At 50.2% G+C, this 18001-nt stretch overlaps 5 protein-coding genes across 5 annotated transcripts; 3 read left to right on the plus strand and 2 right to left on the minus strand.

Annotated features, from left to right (window-relative positions):
- Positions 1-58: 58 nt before the first annotated feature.
- On the plus strand, positions 59-3353 carry NUU61_006339 (isoleucine--tRNA ligase ILS1; the record flags this gene model as incomplete). The annotated part of the gene is made up of 2 exons (XM_056656867.1): positions 59-487; positions 561-3353. The coding sequence occupies 2 exons, from the start codon at positions 59-61 to the stop codon at positions 3351-3353; spliced, it is 3222 nt and encodes a 1073-aa protein (XP_056509667.1).
- A 238-nt stretch (positions 3354-3591) lies between these two features.
- Positions 3592-3878, minus strand: NUU61_006340 (uncharacterized protein; the record flags this gene model as incomplete). Its single annotated transcript, XM_056656868.1, has 3 exons — positions 3592-3612; positions 3669-3764; positions 3816-3878. The coding sequence occupies 3 exons, from the start codon at positions 3876-3878 to the stop codon at positions 3592-3594; spliced, it is 180 nt and encodes a 59-aa protein (XP_056509668.1).
- Positions 3879-4186: 308 nt separating this feature from the next.
- NUU61_006341 (Sfi1 family protein) lies at positions 4187-7541 on the plus strand (the record flags this gene model as incomplete). Its single annotated transcript, XM_056656869.1, has 3 exons — positions 4187-4250; positions 4319-6021; positions 6081-7541. 3 exons carry the CDS (start codon positions 4187-4189, stop codon positions 7539-7541), a joined length of 3228 nt encoding a protein of 1075 aa, XP_056509669.1.
- Positions 7542-8235: 694 nt separating this feature from the next.
- On the plus strand, positions 8236-12675 carry NUU61_006342 (uncharacterized protein; the record flags this gene model as incomplete). The annotated part of the gene is made up of 6 exons (XM_056656870.1): positions 8236-8316; positions 8408-8629; positions 8696-11470; positions 11529-11775; positions 11831-12085; positions 12200-12675. 6 exons carry the CDS (start codon positions 8236-8238, stop codon positions 12673-12675), a joined length of 4056 nt encoding a protein of 1351 aa, XP_056509670.1.
- A 4214-nt stretch (positions 12676-16889) lies between these two features.
- NUU61_006343 (uncharacterized protein) lies at positions 16890-17800 on the minus strand (the record flags this gene model as incomplete). The annotated part of the gene is made up of 2 exons (XM_056656871.1): positions 16890-17729; positions 17786-17800. The coding sequence occupies 2 exons, from the start codon at positions 17798-17800 to the stop codon at positions 16890-16892; spliced, it is 855 nt and encodes a 284-aa protein (XP_056509671.1).
- Between the last annotated feature and the right edge of the window lie 201 nt (positions 17801-18001).

The raw sequence follows: 18001 nt of genomic DNA on the forward strand, positions 1-18001 counted from the left end.
CACTTTTGTCCTTTTTATCCAACCCTGTCCCCGTTGGAAAATCGCAGCCCACTCCACCATGTCTATCGATTTTCCTGCCGAGGAGGATATTATCCTCAAGCGGTGGAGGGAGATCAATGCCTTTAGTCGGCAAGTTGAGCTCTCCCGAGGCCGCAAACCTTACACTTTCTACGATGGCCCGCCTTTTGCAACCGGTCTCCCACACTATGGTCACCTGCTGGCCTCCACGATCAAAGACATCATCCCCAGATACTGGGCGATGAAGGGGCATTATGTTGAGCGGCGATTTGGCTGGGATACTCACGGCGTCCCTATCGAGTATGAGATCGATAAGAAGCTCGGCATGTCCGGTCTGGAGGCGGTCGAGAAGATTGGAATTGAGAAGTACAACGAGGAGTGCAAGGCTATTGTCATGAGATTCGCCTCGGAATGGCGTCAGACTATTGAGAGGCTCGGACGTTGGATTGATTTCGACAATGACTACAAGGTGAGACCCACTCCCTCTGTTTGTTTTTCTTGGGGTTGTGTTGACAGGTTATGTCTCGTTTGCGCGGATTTAGACCATGAACCCTTCCTTTATGGAGTCTGTGTGGTGGGTGTTCAAGCAGCTATTTGACAAGGGTCTGGTCTACCGGGGCTACCGTGTCATGCCTTACTCGACCGCGCTCAACACTCCTCTGAGCAACTTCGAAGCCCAGCAAAACTACAAGGACGTACAGGACCCTGCCATTGTTGTCACATTCCCCCTGCTAGACGACCCCGGGACTTGCCTGCTGGCCTGGACGACCACCCCGTGGACCCTCCCCTCCCACACCGGTCTGTGCGCCAACCCCGACTTCGAGTACGTGAAGATCTACGACGAGGCTACCAAGAAGCACTATATCCTTCTTGAGTCTTTGCTTCGAACCATCTACAAGGACCCGAAGAAGGCTAAATTTAAGATCGTTGACCGCATCAAGGGATCGGCCATGCTGGGATGGAGGTATCAACCTCTTTTCGACTACTTTTATGAGCAGTTTAAAGACAGTGGTTTCCGGGTGCTGAACGACGGCTACGTCACGGCTGAGGATGGTGTCGGTATCGTTCACCAATCTCCTGCGTTTGGTGAGGATGATTACCAGGTCGCCGTGAACCACGGTGTCGTCAATGAAAACCGTCTGCCTCCTAACCCTGTTGACGAAAAGGGTTGCTTTACGGCCGAAGTTCGCGACTTTGCCGGGCAGCATGTCAAGGCCGCCGACAAGGGCATTATCAAACACCTGAAGGGTAACGGTCGTGTTCTCGTCGACAGCCAGATTACTCACAGCTATCCATTCTGCTGGCGATCTGATACGCCTCTGATTTATCGGGCTGTGCCTTCGTGGTTTGTCAAGATTGGCCCCATCATTCCTGCAATGCTGGAGGGCATTGAGGCGTCGCACTGGGTTCCTTCTTTCGTCAAAGATCGGCGATTTGCCAGCTGGATTCGCAATGCTCGTGACTGGAACATATCTCGGAATCGTTTCTGGGGTACGCCGCTACCGCTGTGGGTCAGTGATGACTTCGAGGAAGTTGTGGCTATCGGCAGCGCTGCCGAGCTCAAGGAATTGAGTGGCTACACGGGCGAGCTCAACGATATTCACCGTGACAAAGTGGACCACATCACCATCCCCAGTAAGCAGGGCAAGGGCGTCCTTCGCCGTGTCAGCGAAGTGTTCGACTGCTGGTTCGAGTCTGGAAGCATGCCCTATGCCTCCCAACATTATCCTTTTGAGAACAAAGAGCAGTTTGAAAAGGGCTTCCCTGGTGACTTTATTGCAGAGGGTTTGGACCAGACTCGTGGATGGTTCTATACGATGACCGTTCTGGGCACCCATCTGTTCGGCAAATCGCCCTTCAAGAATTGCGTGGTGAACGGCATTGTCCTCGCGGAGGACGGCAAGAAGATGTCGAAGCGACTAAAGAACTACCCGGACCCTTCTCTGATCATGGAGCGTTATGGTTCGGATGCTCTGCGTCTCTACCTGATCAACTCCCCTGTGGTGCGGGCTGAACCCCTTCGATTCAAAGAATCGGGTGTCAAGGAGATTGTTGGCAAGGTCCTGCTCCCGCTGTGGAACAGTTACAAATTTTTCGAGGGTCAGGTGGCTCTCTTGAAGAAGTCCTCCAACATCGACTTTGTGTTCGACCCCAAGGCTGAAACCACCAACACCAATGTCATGGACCGTTGGATTCTGGCCAGCTGCCAAAGTCTTCTCATCTTTGTTAACCAAGAGATGGCGGGCTACCGTCTTTATACTGTTGTGCCGCGCTTGTTGGAGCTGATTGAGAACACCACAAACTGGTACATCCGATTCAACCGCAAGCGCTTGAAGGGTGAAAATGGCGTTGATGATACTCTGCACGCCCTAAACACTCTGTTCGAGGTTCTCTTCACTCTCGTCCGCGGTCTTGCTCCGTTCACGCCCTTCCTCACCGACAACATCTACCAGCGCCTTCTCCCCCATATCCGCGAATCGCTTCGCGGCGAGGACAGCCGAAGTGTTCACTTCCTTTCTTTCCCTGAAGTGCGTGAGGAGCTTTTTGATGAGGTTGTGGAGCGGAGAGTTGCACGGATGCAGAAGGTCATCGAACTGGGACGTATCTCGCGTGAGCGCCGGTCAATCGGCCTGAAGACGCCGCTGAAGAGCCTGGTCGTGATTCACCAAGACCAGCAGTACTTGGACGACGTGAAGTCGCTCGAGGGCTACATCTTGGAAGAGCTCAACGTTCTTGATTTGATCCTGTCTACCGATGAGGCCAAGTACAATGTCCAGTACAGCGTCAACGCTGACTGGCCGACCCTGGGCAAGAAGCTGAAGAAGGATGTGCAGAAGGTTAAGAAGGCTTTGCCTTCGCTGTCTACCGAGGACGTCAAGAAGTACGTCGCCGACAAGAAGATCCTGGTCGACGGCATCGAGCTCGTGGAAGGCGATCTCGTGGTGCGACGAGGAATCAAGGAGGATGCCAGCTCCGAGGGCATGGAGACCAACACTGATGCCGATGTGTTGACTATCCTGGATGCGAACTTGCATGCGGAGCTGGCCCACCAGGGCCTGGGTCGCGAGATCATCAACCGAGTCCAGCGCCTCCGGAAGAAGGCCGGTCTGGTTCCCACGGATGACGTGAAGATGGAATACACTGTCCTTTCTGACCCGGAAAACATTGGTTTGGGCGAGGCGTTCAAGTCACAGGCTCAGACTATCGAGAAGGCCGTGCGTCGGCCACTCGATGAGCGTGCGTCTGCTCCTAGCGCAGACGAAGAGGGCACTATCTCGCAGGAGGAACAGGAGGTACAAACCGCGATTTTCCTGTTGCGACTGGTCAAGCTGTAGACAATTGTCTCTAGACCATACATACCACAAAAGGCCATGTGTAGATAGAAGTCTACTTTTTTTTATTTCCTTTTTTCTTTACTTTCATGAATGAATTATGTTGACGAGTCTCGACTGATGAACTGCAGAGTAGATATAAAATTCCAGTCAATCCATGCCCATAGATAGTCCTGCGCCCTGTGCCCCAAATCTCAGACTCCATGAATGCTCTCCAATAGACACATCTGTTGGCTCTTGTCTAGCCCTTCTTGGATGCGGCCTGTGGAGGTTGGTGAGTGTAGGGCCTCGAAAGGCAATAGAAAAATTGGTACTTACTAGGAAACAGTCCTTCAACCGCAGAAACTCCTTGGCACACATATCCTTATGAATCGAATTGTAGTCTGTGACAACACACTTGCCGTATGCCGCAGCCTAGCGATCCTGTTAGGACACGATAGGATCGATTATGGAAGAGATACCCACCTCTACTGAGCACTGGGCCGTGGCCTTGGCGAACTTCTCGACCGGACGAGTTTTGGTCGGCATTATGCAGCGATGAAGTAGATCTCCAATTGTCCCCGTTGCCTCGCGGCGAGGAATGCACTGTATTACCTAAGTCCCACGTGACCCAGGTATGTTTCTGGCGCGACAACCAAAACAATTGCGATCGATGGCGCTGCAATTTGGTTTTGCTGCCTTTTTTTTGTCCCGTCACTTTTTTTCTCCGGCTCGCAGAGACTGCGCATCCGCGCATGTGCTCCTTGATTGGACCCACCGACATTCGCGATGATTAATTTGGTTTTTCGGCTTTATGTTCCAGATGCGACAAGCGCGCCCTAAGTCGCGATTTTTCGATGCCTCCGATATCCTCTCAGCGTCGAGCCTTGACCGAAGAGAACTCGCCCCTCTCCGATGACGGTATGCAATCCTCTCTTTGGACGTCTGTAGCGGCTCCTCGGTCTAACAGCTGCCCTCGTGGTATGTAGATGTCGGCTTTCTCTACCAGGTGGTCAGTCGCGCGGAGGGGAAACCCGAGGTCGAGCGACTCCCATTTCGAGCACTCTTTGAAGCATACGACGAAGCCATTAGCGAACATGGCGTCGATGCAGACCCGGGCCATGCCTGCCTGCGATTTTTGTTCAAGATGGGGAGCAAAGGTGTGCGGGGAGACACTCTCTTCGACAAGTTTGAGAATGCGCTTCGACAAATGGGCATCGTGATCGAGATTGGCGATGATGGTTCTACGGGTCTTAACGAAACTCATGATTTTGAGCAATACACGGTGGATGCGACATACAGCCAAACGGTCGATCACGATCATTCTCCCATCACGAATGGTGTACTACCGACGCCCCGGAGACGCGCTTCGTTCAATACCACTTACGATATCGGTGAAGATGCCACGCAGAGGAGTTTTATCAACAGGCCAAGCTCTCGCTCATCAATGTCGCGCCTTCAGACAGGAAAGCCCGAGTTTCCCAAACCGAAACAATCCCCGAACTATCAACACCAGGGCAATGGCCAGACTTCAAACTCGCTGGACCGGACTCAATTGATTGCTCAATTCTTGGATGTTGGTCGTCGGTTGATCAACAGATTTGACACGGCACAGAATAAAATTGAAGAAACGGAGAAGGAGGAAGCTCCCATAACTAATGGAGTACTGGCGAGATCGGCAGTTGATCATGATCGTGCCAAGAGAGCTGCAGCCCCCTCACAGCGCCAGCGTGCATCTTCCTTTGATTCTTCAGAGAGCTCCGAGTTTGAAGAAACCAAATCGCTCGCGCCGCAGGAGACAGAGCATGATATCTTTGAGAAGGAAGAGGCTCCACCTGAGTTCCTCTATCGACCGCAACTATCAGATCTACTCCGCGATGCATCGACTTTCAACATGTACCGTCAAAGAGCCATCTGCCGTCGAATATTAACACAATGGCTAAAGAGGGCCTTTCGAGCGCGGCAAACCCGCCAGAACATGGAATCCGTCGCTGTTAGTCGCGACCGCAGCACCCTTCTCCGGCAAGCATTCGATCCGTGGCGGGGAAACATTCAGCAGAAGCGCCAGGAGGCCAGAACGGAGCGGTTCTTCAAACACCTCGATGAGCGTGCTAGTCATGCTCGAGATCTGTATCTGATGACCAAGGCCTTCACTCATTGGGCTCAGCTCACGTCGGAAGAGGTTGCTAGGACATCTGCTGCTCGGCGGCATGTGCTTAGTGTCAAGTACTTCAATGCTTGGCGTGAGATCACAGCTGTTAATGAGCTGAAGGCTCAACGTTTTGCATTGCAGAGACCCTTTCGTGCTTGGCGGAAGAGGGTCCAAGACCTGAAAGTCGCAGAGTCTCAAGCAGTCACTGCTCACAACGACAATCTGAGACATGCCTCGTACTGGCAATGGTTCTGGTGCTTTTGTGATCGGCGTGCTCCTGAATGGTACGAACACCGGCTCAAAAGGCGCTCGCTCCTCTACTGGCTTCGGAATTTCCGAACAAATAGAGAGCGAGACCACGAAATATCCATGCACAACCGACGGTCCGCGCTGGGATCAGCGCTTCAGATCTGGTCTCAAAGATTCAAAACGATTGCTACTGCGGAGCAGGAAGCTCAAATCTCTCGGCGCCAACAGGCATTGGGAGACACGTTTTATGAATGGAGAATTCAGTCTCGGCTGGCGCCAGCTGCTTCTCGAGTATCTGATATGGCTCACGCACGCATTCTTCGAATTTTTTTTCACAATGGGTTGCAAAGGCCCAAATGATCCACCGAGCACGTGAAGTCGATCAGCTTCGAGTCCAACGCAATGCATGGACCGCCTGGAATGACACGCTTCGGTGTTTGGCCCTGCGTTCGCGAATCGATGAGCGCCTTAAAATGGAAGTCATGTACAAGTGGATTCTGATGGAAAGATTTCAGTTGATGCGGAGAATACATGAGCAGCGTATCAAGCGTGAAGTATTCTCTCGATTTGTCACGAATACCCGGGGCACCTACACCCGGTTGCTGTTCCATGCAGAAACCCACGAAGATCATCGAACCGAGGACCTGGCACGATCCAAACTCGCCATCTGGCGGGATTGTCTGTGGCTGCAGCGTGAACGGGAATGCACAGCTTTCGAGTTTTACGCCCCACGTCTGGCAATAGAATCCCTGGCGGCCTGGCGATCCAAGGTTCAACATGTGGTCAAGATGGAGAGTTGGGCTCGGGATGCACGCTTCTACTTTCTCATGAAGAGGTCGATGAAGCAGTGGCATCAAGCAACATTGGATTCCGCCAAACGACGACGCCAAGATGCTTATGCAAAAATCCGACGGAAGATCAAGATCAATCTGGCCTCCAAAGTGTTGGCTGCTTGGAATTCTAAAACCCGACTGGTGATGGACATGGAGCAGGAAGCCGAGTTGGTCGACCACGGGAAATTACTCGATGTTGCATCCGAACTGTTCGCCCGGTGGCATGAAGCTGCAGCCAAGAGGGTCCAAGAGTGTCGGGATGCAGACCTCTACTATTTCCGACAAGTCGCTTTCGACCAGCTGATGCAAATGTCCGAGACCTTTGTGATTAATCGGGAATTGGAGGACCAAGCGGACCATTTTCACCGTTCACATGTGCTTCGCCAGGCAGGTGCCTCGTTGCGCAAGCTGAGTCTGCGTGTGTTCCAAACGAGAAGTACGATTGAAACCGCCGAAGCGATGCGGGAAAGAAACCTGCGGAAGCACTCGCGCGGCATGTTCCGTCACTGGGTGGAAGAAGCCCGCCTCAAACTGGAAGCTCGCGATTCCCCCGGGCCTACCTTGACGCCTGCTCGATTCTCTAGCTTCGACGATGTGAATGGTGCCGGATCGGCCTTGTTTGATCCATGGTATCAAAACCAGGCTGAAACGCCTTTCAAGCTCAGCGATTTTACGATGACCTCTCAGGAGCCGGTCTCCGCAACTCCCTTGGCTACGCCTAGTTATACGACCTCCCCATCAAAACGAGCCGCCCGTGCCCGAACCCTTGCTCAATTGTCCACCACTCCAGCCACACCGATTCACACTCCTTTCGCCAGTCGCCTCCTTCGTGCTGGAGGTTCGGCGCCCAAGACTTCTTCTTCCCGACGACCACAGACCGGCAGAAAGAGCTCAATGGGGACCAGTGTCCGGTTTGTGGACGAAGAGGTCCCCGAGTCTCCAACCGATGCTCGCAAGTCGGCCAATCGGCGCCCCTAGTGTTCTGTGAATTTGTCGGTATATGAACTGTCCCAGCTCCAATTGTGGGGTTTTATGTAAATCCGTGATGACTATACTCGTTCTTCTCATGCCTTGCGATACTTGTGTTCACCTTTCATCTCATGCATCATCAGGCGCAGCATATAGCGAGCGGGTTGGGGTTTTTTTTCTGTCCAGGGTCTTGGGTATACTCGTATGTATTTTTTGGACATGATTGAATGTGATGTTTTTCTTCTGTATTCTGGGCCTGGTGTTTTGTCTTTGAATGAACGGTTCGTCACTATGGCTGCGCAAGTAGATATTCGAAATTTTGTTGGAGATATGAACAAGCGTGCAGATCAAGCGCGTTTGTGATCAGCCAGTGTGGATGCTCTGGGTATCTCCCAAAGCTGATAGCTCTGCCGTGGTATTCCAGTGCCATTCAATGTAAAAATATAAAAATATATAGAACCTCAGGCAACGGGAGTGGCCATCGAACGTGAGCGAGGGGTGGTGGCACTGAGTGGAGCGGGAGCGTAATGGACCTCCGCCTTGTCCCCTACGCATATCACCAGACATCCCATCTGCAGATCCCCAGACCTGCTTTCCCTTAGCTTCGGTTTCTATCGTTCTCTCTGGGGATTCCACCCTTCGATCCGGCAATGGTGTAACGTCACAGCGCAACGAGCCTCCAACCTTCAAACCCACCGCCTCTATGCGAGCGGTCCTACCGGGGAGACCCCCAGCCAAGCTCCAGTCGTTCAGCACGGCGCTGTGGGATGGTCTTCGCGTTGTCGTCAGTCCCTCTTGGGAACCCCTATTTGGTTATGCAGCTTTGGATCTCAATACTGGAATATCCCCTGTCGCTGACGCGTTCTCATTAACAGGCTTACATCTCCGGTCACGCGCTGATCATCCTCGGCGGTCCGCAGACGCTCCTCCAAACGATCTACGTCGATGACACCGAATCCCTCGAGGCGGTCGCTTTTGATGAAGCATCAGGAAAGATTGCTGTGTGCGGTGGACCGGATGTCTTCGTGTACCAGCCATATGGCATCCAAGGCGAGACTCTCAAGGTGCGCATACTCGGACCCACGACACGGAGCTTCGTAGCCCCGCAAGACCCTGTCGCATGGACGAGAAACCATCAATAAACTAACCTGCGGCTCCATTAGTGGTCTCTTGTGAATACTTTTCGCGCCGAGGATGACGACGAACCGATCTATACCTTGTCATGGGGATCCCCGAACGAGCTTCTCTTGGGCAACTCCCACCTCACCATTTGGTTTCTGAATGACAACCCGCGCCTGATATGGAAGCGAAAGCTTGCGAACCCCGTCAAGTTCGCCCAATTCTCCCCCGATGCCGAGTTGGTGGTCACCGTGGGACAGCATGACCGCCTAGCCAAGGTATGGAGACGGCTTGCCTTCGGCGCAGACGAAGTCCGGTTCGAGGTTTCATACCTCCCCCATCCTAATGTCGTCACTGGAATACACTGGCGCTTACCATACCACCGAGACCAGTCGATGGATAATGTGCTTTATACTCTGTGTGCCGATAACAAGATTCGAGTGTGGGCAGTGACGGACCACCATGCTCTCTTCCCTCTCCAATTTTGGGCAGATATTGACATGGATGTCTCTGTTCAGCCTCGACATGCGTCCGACATGGACCAAGGGCCGCAGCGGCGGTATGGATTTATTCTGGACAGCCGGGACTTTTGTGTTGCGACGGAGCGTGCAATCCAAAGAAATGCCGGGAACAAAGAAAACCATGCCCTGGAACATATCATCGAGGTTGCGAACAAAAGCCCAGAAATTTGCATCGTGACCGACGGCCAAGGACACATGTCTGCCTGGGCATTGGAAGATATTGGCGCCAAAACCAAGACCAATTTGAGTGTTTTCAACATCTTGCATGTGGAGAACTTGGACCTGGGGTTCATGCCTGGTCTGCCGGCGAAAGAGGACTACGCCCAGGTTCGTGTTTTCCAGAGTACAACACCGGAAGACACGCTCAGTATTTTGGTTCACCATTTTGACGGCCGCATCGAATGGTACAAATCCCAGGTGGATGTTCTATTTGATCCCGCTCCTCGCAGAAAACGAATTTTTCAAAACTCGTCCTGGTCCGGGCATACTGCTCCTGTCAAGAAGATTGTCCGCAATGCAACTGGCGATACACTTGTCTCGCGCACAGATCAGAACAAAGCTATGATCTGGAGGCAGAAGCGGCGGGATGCTGGTTCGATTTTGGCCCACAACAGCATTCTTCTTTCTGATGAACATATCCATCGGACATGTGTGCTTGAGAATGGCGACCTGCTTGTCAATCTGCACCATAATGGGATTTCACTGTGGGATTTCAGCTCATATCACGCCAGGAAAGTGGCCTCTTTGCCCTTCTTCCTATCAAGCAAGCCGCTCTGCGTGCTTCCCATCCCCACGACAGAGAAAGATGTGGCATATGTAGCAACCATTGGAGCGGACATGCATGGGATAGCGTGGGAGATCCGGTGGCCTACACACAATGGCCCGACAAAGAACGACGGAGAAAGCGAGACCTGTCTGCTTCGGAAATTCTGCACATTTCACATGGGTTTGGATGAAGACCTGGCTTATATTCTCCCCGTGGATCCTGCCGGGCCCAAGATTCAAACCACGGGGTTCTTCGACGCCTTTTCTGCCGACATCGCACTTTCATATACACAAAGTGGAGTTTTACGGACGTGGACTGCAAAAGTTGACCAGGCAAACGCCAAGGTGGACTGGCTGCTGAAATCGACTGTTGAAACAGGAATCGTGAACCCATCCCTGGCAAGTGGGAGCTCCATCCGCAAAGCCGCACTAGTGGATGAAGACCGCACTCGCTTGACGATCTGGGACACCAACAATGCTCAGCTTGAGTTTGAGGAGCATTTCGCCCAACATGACATTATCCGGGATCTCGATTGGACATCTACCCCGGATATGCAGTCTATCCTGGCTGTGGGATTTCCTCACAAAGTTATTCTTTTGTCACAGCTTCGTTATGACTACCTGGATTCCCAACCCTCGTGGACGCAAGTCCGAGAGATTTGGATCCGCGACCTCACCCCTCACCCGATTGGAGATTCTTGCTGGCTTACCAATGGCCATTTGGTCATCGGGGCTGGCAACCAGCTGTTTGTTTATGACAAAGATATCGACGTTAGGGACCGCCTCGTCTCTGAGCTTCGCATCCCGTGCCGGGGGCTGTCTTCTGTCGACCTCTTCAACGTTGTCAGCCGCTTAAACGGCCCCTTGCCGGTCTTCCATCCGCAATTCCTGGCACAATGCATTCTGTCCGGGAAAACAAATTTGGTGCATGCCGTCTTGATAAACCTACATCGAAAGCTGAAGTTTTACACTGAAGGTGATGACCTGGACGGCTTCTTGGAGATGCCCTTGGAAGAATTTTACGAGGAGCAAGACGTAAGTACTCCATACCTATTTAATGTGTTACAACGGAATACTAAGCAGCTCCAGACATCACACCAAGCGGCTTTGAAGGAAATGCGTTCTTCCTATGTTGATGCCGTGGACGAAGAAATGTCATTTGTCATTGATGAAACAACTGCGGCCGCACTCAATGAGACTCTGGCGCGAATTGCTCTCCCGCAGCTGTCTAGCCACGAGCAATTCCGTCTTGTGGATACCATCGAATGCGTTGCGACAGTAGAAAAGCACCGGCGGTCTATGGACGACAACGCAGCCCGCTATTTCCTCTTCTTTCGACAACACATGCTGAGGAGGAGCCAAGGGGTAGCGAACAAAGACAGAGTCTCGTGGAGAGAGGTTGTCTGGGCCTTCCATAGCGGCAGCCAGGATATCCTCACAGATCTTATCTCGCGGCAATTCAATGGCAAATTGACGTGGAAGGCTGCTCGCGAGAGCGGCATTTTCATGTGGTTATCAGACCCGATAGCTTTGGTGCGAATTTTCCTTTCCTGTGCTTTCCGATGGGTTCAAATGTTAACAATTCTATTAGAAAACACAACTTGAGGTCGTTGCAAGAAGCGAGTACACAAAGACAGAGGAGAGAAACCCCATCGACTGTACTCTCTACTACATTGCCCTCGGGAAAAAGAATATTCTCCAAGGCTTGTGGCGTATCGCGCATTGGCACCGCGAACAAGCAGCCACACAGCGCCTGCTGGCCAACGACTTTAAGGAAGATCGATGGAAAACATCCGCGCTGAAAAATGCGTATGCGCTGCTTGGGAAACGGCGGTTCGGTAAGTTTTCCCTATCCCAAACGTTGGTCAAGCCTGTCTCTAACATACGTCCCAGAATATGCCGCGTCATTCTTCCTTCTCGCGGATCACCTCCGCGATGCCGCACATGTCATTGCCAATCAGATCGGGGACCTGCAGCTGGCCATTGCGGTTACCCGAGTCTCAGAAGGAGACAATGGACCGGTCCTCCGAGAACTATTGGAGGAGAAAGTCTTGCCTGAAGCCGCGTCTGAGGGCAACCGATGGATGGCTTCATGGGCATTCTGGATGCTTGGGCGGCGTGACATGGCCGTGCGAGCTCTTATTGTGAGTGACTCGTTTCTTGGATTTGCTTTTTGTGTGCTTGGGCTAACTTGGATTTGAGTCTCCAATTGAAACTCTCCTGTCCTCAGCAACGCCCGCCTCCCCGGTAGCCCGGGGCGAGGTACGCTACAATCCAAATCCTATCTATCCAACGACCCGGCCCTGGTCGTTCTGTACCAACAGCTCCGCGAAAAGACCCTCCAGACCCTCAAAGGCGCCTCGCAGGTGCGTCCCCGCGAGGAATGGGAGTTCGTCCTTCGTAACGCGCGGCTCTACGACCGCATGGGCTGCGATCTGCTTGCCCTCGACCTCGTCCACCGCTGGGAGTTTCTGGGCGGACTGCCCACCCACGATGTACAGACCCGGCTTCAGCAAGATGGCGAGGAAGATAATGTCGACTACAGAAAACTGCTTCGTCGCCGCAGTAGCCTGGTTGTTGCCGACATGCCGATGCGACCCGCCGATGCCCAGGTTGCCAAGGATGCCCCTGAGACTACCACAGCGGATAAACAGCAGCAGCAACCCAAGCCCAAGCCGCCTCCCACGATGTTCCATGAGCCCGATGCCAATTCGTTGTTAGATAGCTTTGGGTTCTAGTTTGGGACTTTGTACAAGTACAATTGGACTATCCTTTTGTGGAGAGGTATAAATACACATTACCGGGGCCAATGTAAGGGTTTGATAGCAGCATCTGTAGCGTAAAACAATAGGGAGGTTTGGTATTCAATCTCTAAATGCGGCCTTGCCTGGCTTCTTCTTTTTAATCCTTCTTAAAAGATGATCAGAAAGAGAATGTTGGATGGGTTAGGACGCGCCTCCACCGCAAAGGTTTTTGACGACCCACGGTATTTCATCTGTTGGTCCTCCACACCATAACGTAAATTATCACTATAATACAAAATTTTGTCTTCTTTATCAAATTAATCAACAACTTCGCCAACTGTATCAAAAGAAAAATAAATAAATAAAAAATAAATAAAATAGAGGAGCCTCCTTAGTAGCTAATTCGCTTTCTTCTGGTATCAATAGCTCTTTATTCTACTCTCGTTGTGGGACCTAGGGTAGCTACGAAGCTGCTTGCTCATCGAATATTCTGGTGTAGGTTTTTTGTCGTACGGTGGGTAATTTGATGATTCGTATCTATGATAGAGAGAGAGCCTAATATAGGGATCCTACGCCGGTTTTTAAATATCTTTTTGGGCTATATTTAGTGAAGATATTAAGCAAAAGTAGATTAATTCTACGAGGCGAGTTCTATAGCTTCGATAGTACTTCGAAAAAGCCGATCTAAGCGACGTCGACAGCTATTATCTAGCTATAGGCTCTCTCTGATTTAGTTTTTAACTTTATCGATACTTCGTTATATACCACGAATCGAATACGGAGGCGAATTCATTGAACTAGATAGAGGTAGAGAGGTTTTATTACCGAAGGATTATAGACCTTTAAGAACCGGCGAATCGATCCTTAGGAGCCTATCGAAGAGCTTCTAGGGATTAAATAGATAAATCCCACGCTCGCGAAAAGCCTTATAACTTATACGAGTATAGACTTACTATTAAATTTATGGTAGTTCTCGAAGAAAATCTGCTTTATTATCTACGCTGTTATTCTACCTCGAAAGCTTAATATTTTGACTTCGAGAATAGTGCCTATATACTTGAAATGGCTTCCTATCGAGTAGCTAAGTAAAATAAGTAGCACAAGGGATAAAATAGATCGGAATAATATAGAATTATTAATAAAAATCGATAAAATTATATATTAAATATAAACCGTAATTATCTATTAAAAGTGGCCGTTTTTAACCCTTCGCGCGATAAATAGTATAATATTAAAACTACAGAAACTAATCGTACACAGTTTTATTTTTACATATTCTTTTAGTCTTATAGCGTTACAATAATTGTCTAGAAGCGAAGTCGTCGTATACTATCGTTCGAGATATTATTCGCTACAAAAAAAGAGATATAGAGGGAGAATAAAACTATCGGTAGCGATATATTCGATACCTATAAGATTTGCCTTTTTGATTGAAGGATTACCTCATTGTACTCGTTATAGACTCGCTGTAACGATCTTTTATACCTTTCCTTAACTAACTTAGAAGCCTGTTTCATCAAAATTGTAGATATTTTTTTGGCTTAATTTTAGCTACGTACGGCTTAAGACGATCGAACCAAGCCGCTAAATACTCTCTATCTTCTGATTTAAAGCGACTTTTATCAATTAGCTTCTGTTTTATTAGTTATAGGTCCGAGGAGAGCCGTTCGATAAAGCGATAGGCCCAGCTTTTCGATACGCGTAGCACCGCGTCATCTGTAGTATTCCGCTTCAAAATCTGATTCGCACAGTCCTTAATTACGCGAATTGTAGGCGAAACTTATAGCGAATTAGGGTTTTCTCTTACAAATATTAAGTGCTTTGTTAGTTGCGTTTGTGGCTATTTTGGGTGGTCGGCCTTGGATTCTGGCGCAAAGTCGATCATAGGGAACGTCGAATTCGTGCGCCAGCGACGCGATTTTTGGTTTTTGATCGCGGTTTGCTGCTTCACAGGCCTGATTAAGGCGAATTTCGATAGTATCGATAGATTTTGGCATAGTTGGTATATAGTAGAGAAATCAAAAACAGAAAGAAATTTGCGTTGTGGTGTGGAGGACTAACAGCCGCAAATGCTGTGGGTCCGACTTCAGGGGACGGCTAGTCCTTCTGCCCCAGATCGGCGAAACCGTGGAGTAAGGGGCGACCTCTTACGTATTCCAAAGGAGATAAAATCCTTCTCTGTAAAATGGTTGAAATCTAAGTCCTTCATAGCCTAGCATATCAAGATTAGATTTATATTTCTCATAGCCTTTAATGTGGTTGAGATATACCAAATTCGCTATATGTACCTTGGTATAGGTTACCTATACCAAGGCACGTGCTTGTTGGAGTGCGAGTGCTCTCGTTAGACTGTGAGACTGCAATAGCTGAATGTAGGTCCGATCTATGTATAGGGATTAGCTACAGTATACTAAGAAATCACACTCGAAATACATAAATATTTATGTAATTGTTGGAATTTACCTTACATGTAACCTTGCCATGATTGATCATCATATCATCTTCCTAATATAGTAATAGGCCAGTCGATGGAATTAGGGGGATGATTGATGGACAAGAGTCTGTGGTACGCTCCATTGGGGCCATTCTGTATCCTTCTCCTGAATGGGCCCTATAAGGGGGGGGGGGGGGGGGGGAGGAGGGAATCAATTTCAATAAGATGAAATATGGAAAGCCTACAGTAAAATAGTCATGGCATGATTACTGACCCGATTTCCCCGTAATTAAGAGCCCTACATATATGAAGAATTTCCCATTGATTAAATGCAAATGCAAATGCTGCCTTGAACGCAGCTTGCCCTTTGCCCAATGCTTCTATCACGACTCTATCTGGCCGTCTGTTCCATTGCACTGGGTCAAGCATTTCCTTCCTCTGAGTGAGTATGCAGAAATATCCCCGGGATATGGCCAAGTCTAAGCACTAACCAAAAGATATCAAGAAGCTCTCACAGTGAAACCAACGCCGTTGAATCGCTTTCGGTCAGGGGTGAGCCATACAAAAAAGGCTCCGTGGTATACTACGACGGATTCCAAAATGATTCAGCCAAGATTCAAACCTTCGAGTCTGCTTTCCACAAGGTGACGAGCACGGCATCTTTCCTTTTGGATAATAAAGACGACAAGACCTTCTCGACCTGGTTCCCGTCAGAAGACAAAGATGCTGTGGACGAAGTCAACCGTTATATGCTGAAACAGATGAAACCACCTACTCCTACGCCGGCTGATAACCCCCGGATTTGGGTTACAAGAAAAGACTGGCGACAAATGTGTCCGAGAGGATCCATGGCATACACGTCGAGGGTTGCCAAATCTTCAAAGATGCAAGAAAGCCTATCCAGTTGGTCTTCGATGAGAGAGGACGATTGCCTCATAGCCGTCTGTGGCGACTGGCTCGAGTTCTTTGAGGAATGGACAAAACAACCGTCGAATGATTGTTGGGAGACTTCTGAGGATCACAACATAAAGGACTTGGAGACGAGTCTTTGGAGTTCACTCTTCCACGAATTAATGTGAGATATTTCCCTGTGCCAATTTGTGCATCAACCAGCAACTAATATTGTTGCAGCCATTGCCCATTTATTGGAGATGCGGCCATGTCCAAGACTGGGTACGTATCTCAAAAACCTGATTGGAGTGGAATATTGCATCTATGGGACTGACGAGAAACACCGATTTATAGCCGAGACCCAATTCTAGGGCCGAATGAAGCTGAACCCGAAGTCTACGGAACAATGCAATGCCATGCATTGGCATCAGAGGGTTGTTCGGGACGAGCAGTCCGGAACCCAGCAAACCACGAATATCATGCGATAGTACGAGTTCCCTATCCCCATGACTTTTCGCAAATTCTTACCATACTGACCCAATGCCGACAGAATCGGAATTGGGATTACAAGTGTCATCCTAACCCTAACCGGCAAAAGCCTGTTGTTCCACCGAGGCCGAACAGGAAGAAGACGCCCAGATAATCCTAAGAATCATTCAATCAACTGTAGTATTTTGTATCTAATTCTGTCCACCTTCATGCTTTTTTAATATCATATTTACCTGGACACAGCAAAGGTAGCCATACCCCCCCTTTTTTTCCAGGGCTGTACTATACAGGGAGGGATCCCAATAACCCGTCATTACCCGTCATAACCCGTCACCTAAACACGAACGCCCAGAAAGCATAAACAGTACCCCTATCAAAGCACGATATATCCACCTTAGTACAGCCGCGCCACCCGGTTGCGCCGAACAGACAAGTTCCGGCGCGACATGGTCCGGTTGTTAGCAAGCGCCGTGCCATTGAGGTGGTGACTCGAGCCATTGGCATGGTGCTTGCCCGAGACGATGTTCGTGGAGTTCTTGTGCTTCAGCATCTCAAGCAAGTCATGGACAACCTGCGAGCTGGCAACATGGCCGGCATTGTTGACACGGCCCTCTTGCTCAGGACGACGCTCTGAGTTTGCTTGCTGCGCCATTGACCAAGAACCCGTGTTCGAGCCTGGTGTTTGGGCGTTGCTGCTCTGCTGGATAGAGGCGGTTTTGTCGGTGGTCACGACGTTGACCGCACCGTCTTTACTATCATTGTCGGCAGTGCGGTCGTTCTTGTCGTGATCATCGTGGCTATCCGGGTGCTCGCACTCCAGCTGAACCCACACCTGACTGTACGCAGCAAACTGGCGCGTAGCGCACTTGCTCACTTCGACGCCCTTGCGGATCTCCTTAGTGATCAGTGGCGGGTCAATGCATCCGGGCACCTCGTGCACAGTGATATTGCAGTGGCTGTCACTGTCTGGAAAGTTCTGGGCATGTCCATGTGAGAGGAGCTCGGCGTCGACGGAGATGGCGCTGACCAGGCTGTGCTCGTATGACGGCACGCCGATGTTGGCGCAGATGCCAGTCTTGACGTCTTTGGATGGTGCCGATTCCTTGTAGTTCTCGTAGTTGGTCATGTCGGAGAACGGCTCGCCTGGACAGTTCGGGTAGAAGTGTGTCCAGACGCGGGCTGTCGTTGCTGCATGGAGTGGAGTGGAGAGCAGAGAGAGCGAGAGCAGAGAAGTCTTTATACTTGGTCAGTTGGCAGGTCATTGGTATTAAAGGGTGTAGGGAGACGAACTGTGAGGGAATGCATGGTTGCCCGATTTGGAAATCAATGACTACAGATAGTAGAGAAGCTGTGCAGGTTTTGTGATACTCGGGATTATAGATGATATCTAGTAACGCACGCAGCCCAGGCCGCTCGTTTTATATGCCTTCATCCTGCACGGATATTGGGATGGCGGGGAGGAATGTAATTGACATGGAGACTTGCGCCTTGCACGTTCCGTACGAA

Source organism: Penicillium alfredii (genome assembly GCF_028826965.1).
Source record: "Penicillium alfredii strain IBT 34128 chromosome Unknown utg000009l_segment0_segment0, whole genome shotgun sequence".
Classification (NCBI taxonomy): domain Eukaryota; kingdom Fungi; phylum Ascomycota; class Eurotiomycetes; order Eurotiales; family Aspergillaceae; genus Penicillium; species Penicillium alfredii.